Source organism: Gorilla gorilla, chromosome 1 (assembly GCF_029281585.2).
Source record: "Gorilla gorilla gorilla isolate KB3781 chromosome 1, NHGRI_mGorGor1-v2.1_pri, whole genome shotgun sequence".
Taxonomy (NCBI): domain Eukaryota; kingdom Metazoa; phylum Chordata; class Mammalia; order Primates; family Hominidae; genus Gorilla; species Gorilla gorilla.
This window is the reverse complement of record NC_073224.2, coordinates 60,474,674-60,492,053: the sequence shown is the minus strand read 5'-3', so window position 1 is coordinate 60,492,053 and position 17,380 is coordinate 60,474,674. Positions and strand designations below refer to the sequence as shown.

Genomic DNA, 17,380 nt, shown 5'->3' with positions numbered 1-17,380 from the left:
TGCCTATCTGAGAACCAGGAAGCAGGTCCGCAACAGACACGTAATCAACTGGTGCTCTGATCTTGGACTTCTCAGCCTTCAAAACTTTGAGAATTAAATTTCTGTTGTTTACAAGCCACCCAGTCCATGGTATTTTGTTATAGCTGCCTGAACAGATCATGATCGTGCTTAATTACTTGGGTATGAAAGCACTTGATCTTCTCTTAACCTTTAATTAAATAATATTGTTTTGAATCCAGTATTCTTAAAATTTTAGGCATATCTAGACAAACATCTTACATATTTAACTGTCTGGTTTGTTTTTCCAGTCAGTCATTCCTGATTTTCTCTTGATTTGTCTCACTCTTTGCAGTGTGAACCACAACCACCACAGGAAAAGAAAAACTCAGACTCAGGAGGAGAGACGGCAGCAAAACTCCATTAAAAAAATTTTTTTTATTATTATTTGAGACAGAGTCTCACTCTGTCACCCAGACTGGAGTGCAGTGGTGTGATCTTGGCTCACTGCCACCTCCGACTCCCAGGTTCAAGTAATTCTTCTGCCTCAGCCTCCCGAGTAGCTGGGACTACAGGTGTGCACCACCACACCTGACTAATTTTTGTATTTTTTTTTTTTAGTAGAAATGGGGTTTCACCATATTGGCCAGTCTGATCTTGAACTCCTGACCTTGTGATCTACCTGCCTAGGCCTCCCAAAGTGCTGGGATTACAGGCGTGAGCCACTGTGCCAGGCCACATAGCTCCATTTAACACTCCTGAAGCTAAAGTGACACCACCAAGAAGCACCTCAGAAAAACTAACCTATTTTCTGCTGGTAACTTATATAAGTGTCAAACTATAAATTTGATCAGCAACAACAAAAATCTACCCCGTTATCCTTATGCTTTCTATAAAGTTCTTTTCTATATAGGGATTTATTAATTTTGTCACGAGGTGGTTTAATGATCATAGAAATTACTGAAATGTATGTGTCTGATCTGAGCCTCATAGTCGAGGTAATTTTGTATCAGACCAAAAAAAATGGCTGACCAAAATTTCTTTTTAATTTGTAATAACTTTGAAGTGTCTGAGGAAGAAAAAATTCAAGAATACAAACCATAATTTACATTAAATAATTTTATAGATATTGATAGAATGATGAATTCATCCAAAATCTTTATTTCAAAAAAGAGTCTGACCTAAAAGGTGATATTATACTAAGGCTATAAAAATTACTTAGAACAACATGAACCACATGAAGTGATCAAATCAAAATGCAAATATGTTTCAGCTGCATGAACTTATCAGAGATTCTCCTTCCATACTAACAAGATCAAGTTTGCTGTTAAATTTACTGAGGTTTACTTTGGGAAGATCTGACACTACTCTTATACTCAGTTTTCTTTTGGCTTTAGAGTGGTCACCAATCTAGAGATTGAGAAATGTGAATTTTAACACTTACTGAATTATCTTTGCTTTGCTTCCTTCAAAATGCTAATATATGCAGTAGGGGTATACATTAGAAATCTAGGTTGCTTGCCCTGAGAACTTTTCTTATGTGTCAGAACCTCAAGGTTATTTGTAATTAATTTGCTTCCTGATAATCTTCCAGAAACAGCTAATCCTAGATCTACAAAAGTCATCTAAAGCCCAACATCCATAAACTTAGAACACCCCCTTAGCCAACAATATTTTTTGGAAGACTGACATAGTTTAGTAAAACAAATAGTTGAAAAAAATTTTGGTTCTGAGATTTAACACTACGTATTCAGGTAGCATTCTTTTTCACTTTCTCTTGCATTTTTTATAAATCAGTTTATAAGCTTATGAATGATTGCACTCATCAGATTAAACATCAAAACAAGAATATTTTGTTATTTCCAAACCTCAGATGTAGTAAGTTTCTGAGACTCAGTCCTGTAGATTCCAATGGGAACATCTCCAGTAGAAGAACACAACTTCTGATAAAGTCTGGCATAAGTTCTGATCCATAAGTCATCTGCAGTGATTTTCATCTATAATACACACAAATTATTTACATATTAAATGTGTCAGAAATAAAAACCTAGTGGTAACTTTACATTTCTTTATTTGTTTATTTTTGTGGGGGGCAGGGTCTCACTCTGTCACCCAGGCTACAGTGCAACGGTGCAACCATGGCTCACTGCAGACTCAAGCGACATCCCTGGCTCAAGCATTTTTCACTTCTTAAAGGGAGAAATTATTAGTATTTGGAAATCTCCAAGTAATATTTCATGCTTATCCAAGTATTAAATTTATTTATTATGCATCACCAAACTTAAGAAATCCAAGTACTCAATTTAGGGCAGTATGACATTATATTAGTTCGATATCAATAGGCAATAGAGCACTGGTAATTGACTGGGAAATGTAAAGCATATGGAAACTATTTTGCATGCTGCAATAACTGGAGGCTGCCACTGGTATTTAATGTACAGGGTCTGCTGATGTTACCAAATGCGAAGTGCAAAAGACACTCTAACACCATACTGACTTATTCCACCCAATGTTCTAATAATGCCCATATTGAGAAAGATGAATAGTAGAATAAGCATAGTGATACCAGACAGGAAACAAAAATTGTAGTCCCCCTTTGCTTCTTGTAAATCTGAACTGTTACCAAATCATTTCATTCAGCATACTTGGACAAAGTATACTTATCTATAAAACAAAGGAGTTAAAAAGCATGATCACCATTTTCGTGGACAGTATAGTATCCAACGGCAGTTTCAAATTGCCAGTCAACAAAAAAAAATTCATTCAACATTTTTTTTTTTTTGAGATGGAGTCTTACTCTGTTGCCCAGGCTAGAGTGCAGTGGTGCGATCTCGGCTCACTGCAAGCTCTGCCCCCTGGGTTCACGCCATTCTCAGCCTCCCAAGTAGCTGGGACTACAGGGGCCCGCCACCACACCCAGCTAATTTTTTGTATTTTTAGTAGAGATGGGGTTTCACTGTGTTAGCCAGGATGGTCTCTAACTCCTGACCTCATGATCCACCCACCTCAGCCTCCCAAAGTGCTAGGATTACAGGTGTGAGCCTCCACGCCTGGCCAAATTCATTCAGCATTTTACACAAAATGGCTATTTATTATGATTATTAAGTAAAAATAATATGTTTTCCCTGAAATTTTTAGAGGAATTTTAAAAACTCAAATGCATCTGGATTCACAATACAAAAAATAACATATGACATAGAAGAATTAGCAAAGTACACGGTAGATAGATTTCAGAACCTTCTATCACAACTATCTTTTATTCTAGAGATTATTAACTTACAGAACAAAGAAACCCAGATCCTGGTGTAGTGTCCAGTCCCAACAGAAGTCTCGTGATAGAAATCATATAATCCTTCACAAATGACTGCAATATAAACAAACGAACAATATATAATTGTATATTTATATATAATGTGTATGAGATGTGTAGAACAGCTAGAAGTGTGAACATCTGACTTCTAAAATATTATTTCTCATATCACATTTTTAACCCTCCATACAAAAGTAAATTTAATCTATCTTGTTAGTATCCCAGATAAACACGTACAGTTAAGCTGTTCATAAGGAAACATAGGAAATAACTTTTGTCTAGAAATATCTAACTATGCTTATATTTTATGTGTGTTATTAGGCATGATAAAAACATTTTTAGAATTTTTAAAGCAAAAACCCCAAATGAAATGGTGACTATCATAAAAACCTGAAACAATTAAAACAAATTTTCAATGAAAAATTTCAGTCTTTTTTTAGTATTAAGCTCTAAGCTAGTGAAGTAAATTTCTAAACTATATTTATCATTTATTATTGCATATTCTTTTTCCACAACACTTCATGATAAAATAGGGCCTTCTATTTATTTATTTATTTATTTGAGACAGAGTCTTGCTGTGTCATCCAGGCTGGAGTGCAGTGGCATGATAGCGGCTCACTGCAGCCTCCGCCTCCCAGGTTCAAGTGATTCTCCTTCCTCAGCCTCCCAAGTAGCTGAGATGACAGGCATGCGCCATGGCGCCTGGCTAATTTTTGTATTTTTAGTAGAGACAGGGTTTCCCATGTTGGCCATGCTGGTCTAGAACTCCTGGCCTCAAGTGATCGCCTGCCTTGGCCACCCCAAAATTCTGGGATTACTGGCGTGAGCCAACACACCAGGCCTAAAATTGAACCTTTAAAAAATTAAGGAGGTGGCTCACGCCTGTAATCCCAGCACTTTGGGAGGCCCAGCACTCCTGGGAGGTCCCAGGAGATCGAGACCAGCATGGCTAACACGGTGAAACCCTGTCTCCACTAAAAATACAAAAAATTAGCTGGGCGTGGTGGTGGGCACCTGTAGTCCCAGCTACTTGGAGGCTGAGAATGGCGTGAACCCCGGGGGTCAGAGCTTGCAGTGAGCCAAGACCACGCCACTGCACTCCAGCCTGGGCAACAGAGCAAGACTCCATCTCAAAACAACAAACAAAAAATAAATAAAATGAAATAAATAAATAAATAGATAAATAGAATCATTGCATTTCCCTGGGGTGACAGTGCATCTCTTATATTATTGGAAAGGTTGAAAGCTAGAATAGTCTTTACAGACACAGACCATTTTGTTAGTAAGCAATTAAAGAAAATGTGACTGAAAATAATTCCCAATCATTCAAGAACCATTGACAGTAGATCAAAAGTCCCACTGAGGAGAAATTATGCTCTGGATTTTACTAATTCAGAAGTCCTCTACTTAAGTGTTTTTCAAAAAAGCCACAAAATAGTTATGAATTAATGCCAGCAATTTTTTAAAATGAAATAGAGTATATTCAGTAAGACAGAAAATAGTACAGCAAATTACGAGCAGAAAGGGTAAGTGTTGTTAATATTTTGTTTCAGTTATATATACATACACATCTGCACACACACAAATGCAGGTATGTATTGAAATGCAAAATATGTTTACTGTGTCAAAATTTAAGACTTTAGGCTGAGCACAGTGGCTCACACCTGTAATCTCAGCACTTTGGGAGGCCAAGGTTGGCAGATCACCTGAGGTCAGGGGTTCGAGACCAGCCTGACCAACATGGTGAAACCTCGTCTGTATTAAAAATACAAAAATTAGCCAGATGTAATGGTGCACACCTGTAATCTCAGCTATTTGGGAGCCTGAGGCAGGAGAATTGCATGAACCTGGGAGCTGGAGGTTGCAGTGAGCCGAGATCGCACCACTGCCCTCTAGACTGGGCGACAGAGCAAGACTCTGTCTTAAAATATATATATATATATATATATATAGTTCTAGTTCACTCTTTCTTCAGACGTTTCAGAAAATCATGCAATTTCCTGTATCTCTATTTATAACATAAACGTGAGGCAAAAATAAAGAGAAAGAAAAAACTACTGCTTTCCATTTCTATAGAACAGTTTTTAGAACAGTTTTTCTTCTATTTAACTTATACATGAGATTTCCTTACAAGATTTTATTTAAACAGAGGATACTGTGGCTAAAAAAATCTTAAAACTACTGATGCATAATGGTACCCGAGCATTTGGCTCCTATTGATATAAAATCTTCAGTTTCAACACTGCTCTTCAAATAAACCATCCCCTGCAATTTAATCTCTTTAAGAGATCAGAAGTATGTGTGTTTGGTAACAGTGTTTGGAGTGGGAGCCCTGCCTCCTGTAGTACCCAGATAATATGTCTGGAAACTTTAGGGATAATAGGGGTATTTATTCTACTTTGTTGTGTTTGCTCCAGCTCTCATCTGACATAAGCAGATGGTTCCTGACGTTGCTAGAGGCATAATCATGGGCAAAATTAGCCCAAAGTTCTGCAGAAAAGCTTTAACTTTCTTTGGATTGGTTTTTTCAGTCAAGCAATTATAGAAGACAGTACATAAATAAGCAAAAAGAATAGGTACAATAAAATGCTGAAATGCTTAATTTGAGATTAATGTTATCAAATAATTTAAAACTCTACGAATATTTCTTTCTTCTTAATGGAAATATTTAGAGATTGTCTGATTACTTGAATCAGAAAAAATGAGATATTACTGCTATTCAGTTTCTGGCAGAGACAAAAACGATGATATTAGTATGAACAAACACCTCCACAAACCTCTTAGCTATGATAAAATGAAAAAGTTAACTTGGCATTCAGGAACAAACTCAATGGTTTTAGTTGTTGTAGTCTTTTCATATTTTTCTAAAATAGGCAATAATCAGCAGATTCTTAAAATGTCTTTAGTTTATCAGTTTATTGACATCAATTTGGTATTTTATTTCAAACCTGGAAAAAATGTATACTATAAGGAATGCTGTTTTTATTAAGTTGGTAATTTTTTTTTACCTTTTTTAATCCAGTAATATGCTTGGAGTAACATGCAAAATGTACTAAAATGTATTAAATATATTAAACACTGCAGGGCACTGGCACAAAAGAATGCCTGAAATAATTTCCATGGGTTATTTTTAAAAATAGTATTTTTCTTACAAAATGTTTCATAGGAGCATTTATTTCATTAAAGTACATGAAATAAAATACTGAATTACTTTTGGAGCCAATTTTAAGTTAATAGCTGCATGGGAAACACTAGATGTATTATTCATTTAAATAAAATCTAAAACAGAAAACAACCATTTTAGAGAAAATAAAAAGAAATATTGTATACCTGATACAGCAGAGTGTCCAACATACTGATGCTAAACACCCTCCCAGCAGCAAAAGGCAGTCGAAACATAAAGGCCAAGTTAGAGCCTCTCTCCCGTTCTTTCTGTTCAGAAATTTGAGAGAGAAAAATTTGTGAGCATTCCACATTTTATGCATTTCTGCCTCAGTAAATTGTGTTGACATATGTAAAAAGTTCTCATCATACGGTTCTTGGCTATAAATGTGTCATTACTTCACTGATAATTATATTTTTTAAACTGCCCTTTCGTTTTGCTAACCACATTTTCTCAGTTAAAACACCCAATAGTGAAGAAAGATCAATATTTTTTGTACATTAAGAATGTATTTACTCTTCGTACAAGAAGAGACATCATAATGGAAACAAATAAAAATCACTGAAAAAAATGTGAAAAAAAAACCTAACGTCACATGATGTACCGTAACACTGAACACTGTAAAGAAGACCTGCTTTTAAATATTCTCATGGGTGAGGACAAAAAAATAGGGAGGTAGGCACCTGTTATGGTCTGAATGTTTGTGTCCCCTCAAAATTCATACACTGAAATCCTAATCCCCAAGGTAATAGTATTAGGAAGTGAAGCCTTTGGGAGGTGATTAGTTCATGGAGGTGGAACCCTCATGAATGCAATTGCCCTTTTAAAAAAGAGAAACTCTTTGCCCCTTCTACCATGTGCCATCTATGAACTAGGAAATGGGCCCTCACCAGATACCAAATCTCCCAGCACCTTGAATGTGGAATTCCCAGCCTTCAGACAGTGAGAAATTAACATCTGGTGTCTATAAGCCACCCAGTCTACAGTACTTTGTTCTAGTAGCCCTAACAGACTAAAACAGGCTTTGTACATGCAGTAGTCTCTAGCTGTCCATCATCTTAGTTTCATTTCTCCACCTAACTGATAAATTGCACCTGGTATATCAGTTTGCAACTAATCTTCTGTATATCACACACATACACACACACACACACACACACACACACACACACACACACACACACGTTGTTTATGTATGTTTGAATGCTTACAAGTTGGGGGGGTGATATGGTGTATGAGGGTTTCTTTTAAAAATTCTGTTGCAATTTTTTTTCCTTTAATAAATGAAGGTAAGAGAGCAAACGTCAAATTTGTTTAAGTTTAGAAGAGTTTCTTGAGAATGTAAGTTAAGCTTCTATTTAACAAATGGTAACCTCAAAAATTCTAGTTTCTTTTGTTGACAAATTCCCTTTACTAGGAAGACTGATACAGCTGAAAATAAGAAATCAGAATAAGATACAGAAAATAAGAAATCAACCTTCACTTCTTGAGGCAACAGAAGCAAGCTCCTGTTTCTAATGTAATAAATGTGTGGGTTCTCATGGAAGGGAAGCCTCCCATCTCACGTGTATCTATAGTGTCTATCTAGTTGAGATGACTATCACTATAAGAGCGTCTTCACTTGAGATACAGGGAGAAGGTAAGGCAAAGGATAGGAAAGTGGTTCCACATTTTTGTCTATGTCTATGAAATCCTAATATATTCTCTAATTTATAAACCTAGGTGTGAAGAGTGCTTAACTTGAACAGCTCATGTGAGTGGCTTGCAGATGACTGGAGTTAGCTGTTCTTATTGTGATATAGGTAGGTTTTCCTGTGAATTTGAGGACAAACCTATTTCTCGAGGTGCAACAAGTATCCTGGACAAGACCAAGCCATGATATGTTAAACCCAAGTTAAAGGGAGTAGCCAGAATAAAGTGCTGGAACGCCTGAGAATTTGATGTTACGTTTACTCTTCAAAACAAACAAACAAACAAACAAACATTCCTTGGTTCAATTACATTACCATTTCACACACTATATTTTCAAATACAGAACAATTTTTTAACCTACAGTGCTTATTCCTGTAGGAAATGAACTCTTCCCATCTCCACACATCTGAATCCTATTGATATCACCTTAAACAGCAACGCTAATTAAAATTAATTCCATTCACTATTAAAGTCCCCAAACACCAATGTATTCATTTGTGCATTAAAGTAGCCACTTAATAAATATGCGTTGAGAACGTACTTTGTGTAGGGCATCAATCGTCCTCAGTGCTAGGAATACAGAGCTCCTATATAGAACTAACAGTATCTTATCAGTTAATAGAAGTATTATGTGTTGAATATGGGCCAGGAGCTAGTTAAACAAACAGGGATATTTTCCTTGTCTGCAAGAACTTACACTGCTGTGAATGGTACCAATAGCAAAATAGGCAAAAACACTTGGGTGAATATATGTAATAATTAGGCAGTAATACATACTTAGGAAGGGCACCTAGCTTATTCTTTTAGTAGAAAAGCCAGAGAGCTGAATTAGAGGTGATGTCTAAGTTGAGACCTAAAATTGAGTAGAAATTTGGGAAGAGTGAGTGTTAAGTTGAAAGCTATAAGCAGAATGTCCAGCATGTTCTCTAGTGGAAGTAAAAAAAAAAAAAAAATAAACAAATAAAAAAAAAAACGCTTGAGAGACTTCAGGAACTACAAACAATCCAACAGCATAGAGTTTAAGTATATGGGTTGAATGGAGAGGTCAGAAATGAGACTGGAGCAATAACTTTGGACTAGGTCTTAAAGTACCAAGATATGTTTTAAGATAATGGGAATGCAGTTAAGAATTACACTGAAAAATAACGATATAAGTTGAGATTGTCTAAGAAATAACAGGACATATGGTTACCCTACTTTGAAACCATGTTAAGTATTCTGAATTTCATCTTACAGGCAATGGGGAAAACTAAAGTGTTTTTAAGAGGAGGAGTGATACGATCATGTTTTTAGGATGCTCACTTTGATGACAATGTGGAAAATGGCTTGTGAATGAGGAGGTGGCATGGGAAAATTGAGCAAGATAAACTATAGTGTTAATGCAACAATCCTAGTGAAAGACGAATGTACATTCTACTGTGGTATTTGCAGAAACAGATCTTATTCAGAATGCATTTAGACATTAAGTTTTAAGAGGATATGATGATTGAATTTGGTACTAAAGTAGAGAGAAGATGAGGATGATACACAGGTCTCTAGATAATGAGGCAGATGATTGCACCTTCTGTAAAATAGAAAGTGTGGAGGAAGATCAGATCACAAGTTGATTTGGACTTGGGTTTTGATGCCAGTGGACAGGTCCGCCTGCCAAAAATATGGATCATACAGGCAATACAACACACAATGGTTTGGAGCTTGGATTCTGAAAACACATACAATAGTTTCAGTCAAGTGTTTCCACTTACTAATTGTGTGATCTTTTACAAGTTACTTAAGCTCTCTGTTCCTCAGTTTTATAACTGTGAATTGGGATTCATATTGACATCTACATCCCACTGTGATTACAAAAAATAAACATAATAAAACCTCTAAAATTACTGTACATAGTAAGTACTTAAAAAGCTATTTTTATTATCAGTTGTTTGAATATGCTAAATTATATATTACCTCAAGAACTTTGTATTTTTTTATCCTTCCTATAATGCTACTTCCCAGGCTTTTACTGGACTAGGCTGGTGTTATCATTGCAGCTCAAATATTATCTCCCCAAAGAGGTATTTCCTTATCACCTTATTTAAAACCTGTCTTTCTGCAGTTACTCTTGAATATAACCTGTCAAAACTTTCATAGCTTTTTTGAAACCTATTACACCTTGTTTATGTTTTTAATTTATTAATAATCTATCTCAGCTAGATCCTATGTTCCAACAGGGCAGAGACCATGATTTTGCTTTCTGTTACTTACACAATGCCGAACACAATGCCTGGCACACAGTCAGTGACATTTGATTGGAAAAATAAATAAATTTTTTCTACTTATGTTGGCGGCCTACATCAAAAGACAATTTATTGCATAGTTTAATGCTTAGAACATTCATATGCCAGAAGCAAGAAACAAACATTCGAGGTTCACTCAATACCTCTATTTTGTCACTTTGGTTCTTTAACAGAGGTTTGAGAATGTGAAGAATTGTAATGTCACAATATGCAAAGCTTTTTTACTTTACTATGTCTAGTTATTGGGTTTCACAATAAATGTTTCTGCTATTGTTGCTAGTATAAACATACACTATGATTCCTTTTCGTTAAATTTATCATATTTCTTTTCTAGTAGAATTCTGAATTCAATTGAAGTTTTACTGATGATATTTTTTTCCTAACAAATACTTATATAAGTATCTAAAAGAATACCAATGACATTTAAATCATTAAAGATTTCAGACACTTTTAAATGTTTGGTCTTACCTACTTTTCCATTTGTTTTATTATCATGAACATGTGCCTTTCTTGGAAGAAGGAATGTGTTTCTGGCAGAAATTTTGTTTCCTTTAATCTGTGTCCATCAATACCATATGGAATGAGATGATAAAATTATTGGATTTAACAGAACAGTGTGGGAGGTAAAAAAAAAAATCAAGAATTTTATTGGCACAAATTACTGGTTTCTATCCCCTATTTTCTCAACTATAATTCTTTTACATTCCTTCATTCTTTCCTCCGGACCCAATCATAATGTAATTCCTAAATCTAGTGGTTTTTGTCAGCATTCATCCTACTTGAACTTTCTTACAGTGTTTGACAAACTACATTCTAATTCTGGAGCTCTAGACAGAGCTTCACATCACTCTATCTCAGCTTCCAGAATACTCTTGGACCCCTTGCTCATTTTCTCTGATTTGTCTTCTTTCTAGACTCTCCTTTATGAACCTCAGGATAAAGTCCTTAGTTAAACTCATCTTCCTCGTGGTTCTTTTTAACCTTCCTTATGGCTCTCTAAGCCTTATATTTCTTAAGGCTTTACAATTATACATTTATGTGCACAACCTTCAAGTATATCTATGCATATACATATATATGTGTGTGTGTGTGTATGTATAGGTGTATACACACACACACACACACACACACATTTCATCCTGTTCCTGAGCTTCATTTATATATCACCACTTATTTTTTTACTTATGTACTATAATTTTAATATACTTAAATAAATGTATCATCTATCTCACTAAGGTCTGTTATTTCCCAGAATTCTCTCTTTGGTTTTAATCAATATATTCACCCTAACAGTCCTAGACCAGGTCTTTATTATCTCATGCCTGATTTATTGAAATAACTTACTAACTCTTTCCCTTTTCCCCATAATGTCTCTTTTCAGATAAATACAGAAATTTCACATCAATTTCATAAAAGTACAAGTCTGACGATGTCACCTCCCCCATGTCCTCATTTAAAAACTTGCCATGACTCCCCATTCACTGCATCAAAAACTCCAAAGACTCAGCACTCAGGGCATTCTAAGGTGTAGCTCCCAAACTGCTTTCCAGGATGTCTTTTCAGTACTTCCCAGCACAGACTATTAGTAAGTCAGATGATTGACTATTTAGCTAAATACTGAAAATTTCTTCCTCATATTTGGGTTCCAACTCACTGTGGGTAACAATTTCATATAAGAGATTTCAAAACAATCTCTGCAGGTCAAAACTCTGTTTCAAAACCATCTCTGCAGGTCCTCCTCATCCTTCAAAATACGTATCATGCTACCCACCCTATGAAATCCTTTTGTACAAGCACAGTGATGCTGCCCTTCTGCTTGTGTGAATTACTCTGCATGTATGATTTCCTGTCTTTTTGTTATTAACTTTCCTTACAGAGAGGAAAAAAAGATTTTTCTGACACTATTTTCAAAACCTATTGACTTTAAAGTTATGTAAAAAGTAAGATTCCAAGCATCTGATTCCATCCTGATAAGAATACATTACACAATTACTTTCTCTTTTAATTCTGGACAATGAAGAATTTGGATTAATTTTATGAATTGCACTTTATCATGCTGACTTTACATATGAGAAATAAAAATTAGGGATGATTAATACTTAGTATTTCCTATCCAGTTAGATTTTTGTGACACTATCATTAACCTACCTCTCTGTGTCTCAAGAAAACAACATATGGCTAGAAGTTACAAACTGGCAGTAATTAGTCCAAATCTGAACTACAGAGGAGTTTCATTTGGACTGCCTAAATTTATTGAAGTTTAATAAGTTCCATCATTTAACATTTAATATAAAAATCTGCATTTCCGACTTATTTTAAATTTGGAGAACCAGATATCATAGGTCATGGCAGCAACTGGCCAGAATTTTTCACTTCACTAATTTACATTCCTTACTTACATTAAAAGGCTCTTATTTTACACTTTGGAAGATAAAATATTTAGAAATTAGTCTAGGGATCTACTAACTCAAATTCTGCTTAAAAGTAAGTTGGGTGAATAGTAATTATATCAGAAAATAACATAGTAAGTAATCAAAATATATATTTTAAATGTGTCTTAAAAAATAGAACATTTCTAATTGACTACAAAATATTCCATGGCTCAGGAGACAATTCTAAGCAATACAACTAAGAAATATTTCTCAATTTACTTTTACGAATCAGGCACTGACCTAGGTTCTTAGCATACAAAAATAATTAACAAAACTTTCCAGTTCTACAGGAATATATACTTTTACTGAGGACACTCTTAAAAATCAAATATTGCAAGGTCATGTATAAAAAGCATTTGACAAAATTCAACATCCTTTTATGATGGAAAACTCTCAACAAATAAGGCATAGAAGAAATGTACCTCAAGGTAATATATGCCATGTATAAAAACTCCACAGCTAACATTACACTCAATGGTAGAAAGTTAAAAGCTTTTCTTCTAAGATCAGGGGCAAAGTCAACGTTGCCCATTCAAACCACTTCTGTTCAACACAGTATTCGAAGTTCTGGCCAGAGCAATTAGACAAGAAAAAGAAGTAAAAGGCATCTAAATAGAAAAAGGAAGTGGCCGGGCACAGTGGCTCATGCCTGTCATCCCAGCACTCTGGGAGGCCGAGGCGGGCGGATCACAAGGTCAGGAGATAGAGACCATCCTGGCTAACATGGTGAAACCCCATCTCTACTACAAAATACAAAAAATTAGCCGGGCGTCTTGGCGGGCGCCTGTGGTCCCAGCTACTCGGGAGGCTGAGGCAGGAGAATGGCGTGAACCCGGGAGGCGGGGCGGAGCTTGAAGCGAGCGGAGATTGCGCCACTGCACTCCAGCCTGGGCGACAGAGTGAGACTCCGTCTCAAAAAAAAAAAAAAAAAAAAAAAGGAAGAAGTTACATTGTCTCTGTTTGCAGATGCCATGAACTTACAGTATATTGAAACCTTAACTACTCCACCAAAAAGCTGTTAGAAGTGATAAACAAATTCAGCAAAATCAACACATAAAAGTCAACAGTGTTTCTTTACCCTAAAAACAAACTACCTGAAAAAATAATTAAAACCAGTCCCATTCACAATAGCATAAAAAAAACTTAAGAATAAATGTAATCAAGGAGGTAAAAGATCTTTATACTGTAAATTATGAAACACCAATAAAAGAAACTGTAGATGACACAAATAAATCTAAAGCGTTATTGCAGTCATAAACTGGAAGAAACAATATTGTTATAATATCCATACTACTCAAAGTGATTTTCAGATTTACTGCAATCCTGATTGAAATATCAATGTCATTTTTCACAGAATTTTGATAAAACAGTCCTAAAATTTGTATAGAATCACAAAAGACCTCAAACAGCCACAGCAATCTTAAGAGAAAAAACAAAACAAAACAAAAAACAAAGCTGGAGACATCACAGTATCTGACTTCAAAATCTATTACAAAGCTGTAGTAGTCTAGATAGAATGGCACTGGCATAAAAGCAGACAGGAAGATTGACCAATAGAACAGGATAAAGAGCCCAGAAATAAACCCATGAATTAATGGTCAATTGATTTTTTTAACAAAGGTGCCAGGCCACACCATGGAGAAAAGATCGTCTCTTCACTAAACTGTGCTGGGAAAACTGGATATCTGCAAGCAAAGGCATGAAATTGGACCTTATCTCATGCTATATGCAAAAATCAACTCAAAGACTTAAATGTAAGGCCAGAAATTGTCACACTATTAGAAGAAAACATAGAGGAAGTATTCCACAGCATTGCTCTGGGCAATAATTTATTGTCTAGGAACCCAAAAGCACAAGCAGCAAGAACATAAACAAACAAATGGGATTATAACAAACTAAAAGGCTTCTGCACAGTCAAAAAAAACAAACAAAAAAACAATTAATGGAACGAACAGACATCCTATAGATTAGGAGAAAATATTGGCAAATAATACATTTGATAGGGGGCTCATATCCAAAATATATAAGGACTCAAACAACTCAACAGCAATAAAACAAATAACCGAGTCACAAAAAAGACAAAGGACCTACAGAAACACCTCTCTAAAGAACATTTATATAATCGGCCAACACGTATAGGAAAAGCTGATCAACATCACCGATCATCAGGGAAATGCAAATTAAAGCTACAATAAGATATCACCTCATACCTGTTAGAATGGCTACTATCAAAAAGACAAAATGTAAGTGTTAGCCAGAGGAGTGGAGCAAAGAGAACCCTTTGCACTGTTGGTGGGAATGTAAATTAAGGCCGCCATTATGTTTTGCTTTTTGTTTTTTGAGACTGAATCTCACACTGTCGCCAGGCTAGAGTGCAGTGGTGCGATCTCAGCTCATTGCAACCTCCAACTCCCTGGTTCAAGCGATTCTCCTGTCTCAGCCTCCCGAGTAGTTGGGATTACAGACACGCGCCACCATACGCAGCTAATTTTTGTATTTTTAGTAGAGACAGGGTTTCACCATGTTGGCCAGGATGATCTCAATCTGCTGACCTCATGATCCACCCGCCTTGGCCTCTCAAAGTGCTGGGATTACAGGCATGAACCACTGCGCCCGGCCAAGACAGCCATTATGAAAAACAGTATGGAGTTTCCTCAGAAAACTAAAAATAGGCATGCAATACAGTAATATCACTTCTGGGTATATATTCAAATAAACTGAAAAAGTATGTTGAAGAGATGACTGCATGCCTATGTTCATGGCAGCCTTATTCATAATAGCCAAGATATGGAAGCAACCTAGGTGTCCATCATCAGATTAACGGGTAAAGAAAATATGATATATATATATACATACTGGAATACTATTTTGTCTAAAAAAAATTATGTCATTAAAATTGAATTCATAGTAGAGAGTAAAATGATGGTTACCAGAGACTGGTGGAAGGGCATAAGGGGATGTTGATCAAAAGAGTGCAACGTTTCAGTTAAGAGGAAAAAGCTTAGTGATCTATTGCAAAAAAAATGCTAACTTCAATAAATAATAATGTATTGTATATTTCAGAATTGCTTGAAGAGTTGATTTTAAATCTTTTCACTACAAAAGTAATAAGTATGTGAGGTCCTGGATTTGTTAATTAGTCTTATCTAATCGTAACACATTGTAAATATATATATGTGTATATATGTATATATATAAATGTCACACTGTACCCAATTAATAATTATTTGTCAATTAAAAATAAAAATATAGAATAAAAGAATAAAACATTTGTACTTTTTAAAATGATAATTTGGAGAAGTTAAAACCAGTGTTCTTTCTTGTGCTTTTATAAACTATAAAATAAGCTATTTGTACCTATAATACTTAAAAACACAAATAAAGGTAAGTTCTGTATGACTTATTATTGTTCAAAAATTGTAACTCTTAAGTTACAACTATAATTCTAAAAATAACAAAAACAGGCAAAGTCAACATTAATATTCATGATAAGGTAAAGTCTGAAAACCAAAAAAAAAAAATTGTAAAATGCAAGGAAAGAGATGGAGAATTCGAACCACTCAAAATGTCTACAGAAACATTTGGCAATCCCCACTGGGTGAAATTTTTGAACAGAAAAGGTTAGAAAATAGTCTTCATGTAAGAATTAAGGAGGATATTCCACTCCTTTTAACTACAGTATAAGTGTAAAAACTAGGTTTTGAGTAAGGCAAAAAAATTTAAAAATAATATTTTTATTGAGCATACAAACCATCATTCAAGATATTAGCTTTAAGTTAGGAAGTCTTATTTTTATTGAGCATAAAAATCATCATTCAAGAGATTAGTTTTAAGTTAGGAAGGCTATAAATTTAAAGATAATATTTAAACATCTGAGTCCTTAGAAGATAAAGGATGCATAAATTTTTTGTGTAAGTTTTATGACATGGAGGCTTGTCAATGTAAATTATATCATGGTTTTGAAAGATTAACAGGAGTGCATATGAATGACTCATTGCTGAGTCTAGACTACTTTGTTGTTTTGATACACCAAAACTGCTCCATATGTTACACTTCTAAAATACTGCTTAAATCAGTTATAATCACATGAGCATATGATGAATTGCATTCAATAATGGGTCCCACAGATCAAAATCACTTTCCAAATAAAGAATGAAATTCTATATAAATATACTATTATCTGTTTGATGTATTACAGATAAACTGTCCTAAGTTTAGTTTTATGATTTGATGACAGTTTGAAGCCCCAAGAATTAAGTTTAAAAATATTACATAAATAAATAAGAAAATATGATAGTTATAGAAATTACAAAAAATGAAATAGTCAAAGAAGCCAAAGAACATACTTTTTTCAAAAAGAGTTAACAGTAATTTAAATGCATCCATATTCATTTAATCTGATACAGTTTGATTATGACAATGAATATATTACAAATATGAATAAGTATACGGAGACTATAATTTTAGATTCCTAATATATTACTGGAAGGAATTTGGAAGGACTTTAAAT

General features: G+C 34.8%; 1 protein-coding gene across 5 annotated transcripts in view; it reads right to left on the bottom strand.

The window, feature by feature from the left end:
- KCNT2 (potassium sodium-activated channel subfamily T member 2) overlaps positions 1 to 17,380 on the bottom strand; it is a 381,853-nt gene that overhangs the window by 51,176 nt on the left and 313,297 nt on the right. For all 5 annotated transcript variants that reach the window (XM_055378337.2, XM_055378343.2, XM_019028251.4 and 2 more), the window contains 3 exons: positions 6,638 to 6,739; positions 3,278 to 3,361; positions 1,866 to 1,994 (listed from right to left, as the gene is read on the bottom strand). In XM_055378337.2, coding sequence (XP_055234312.2) covers positions 1,866 to 1,994; positions 3,278 to 3,361; positions 6,638 to 6,739 — 315 coding nt within the window. The remainder of the gene's footprint in view (positions 1 to 1,865; positions 1,995 to 3,277; positions 3,362 to 6,637; positions 6,740 to 17,380) is intronic.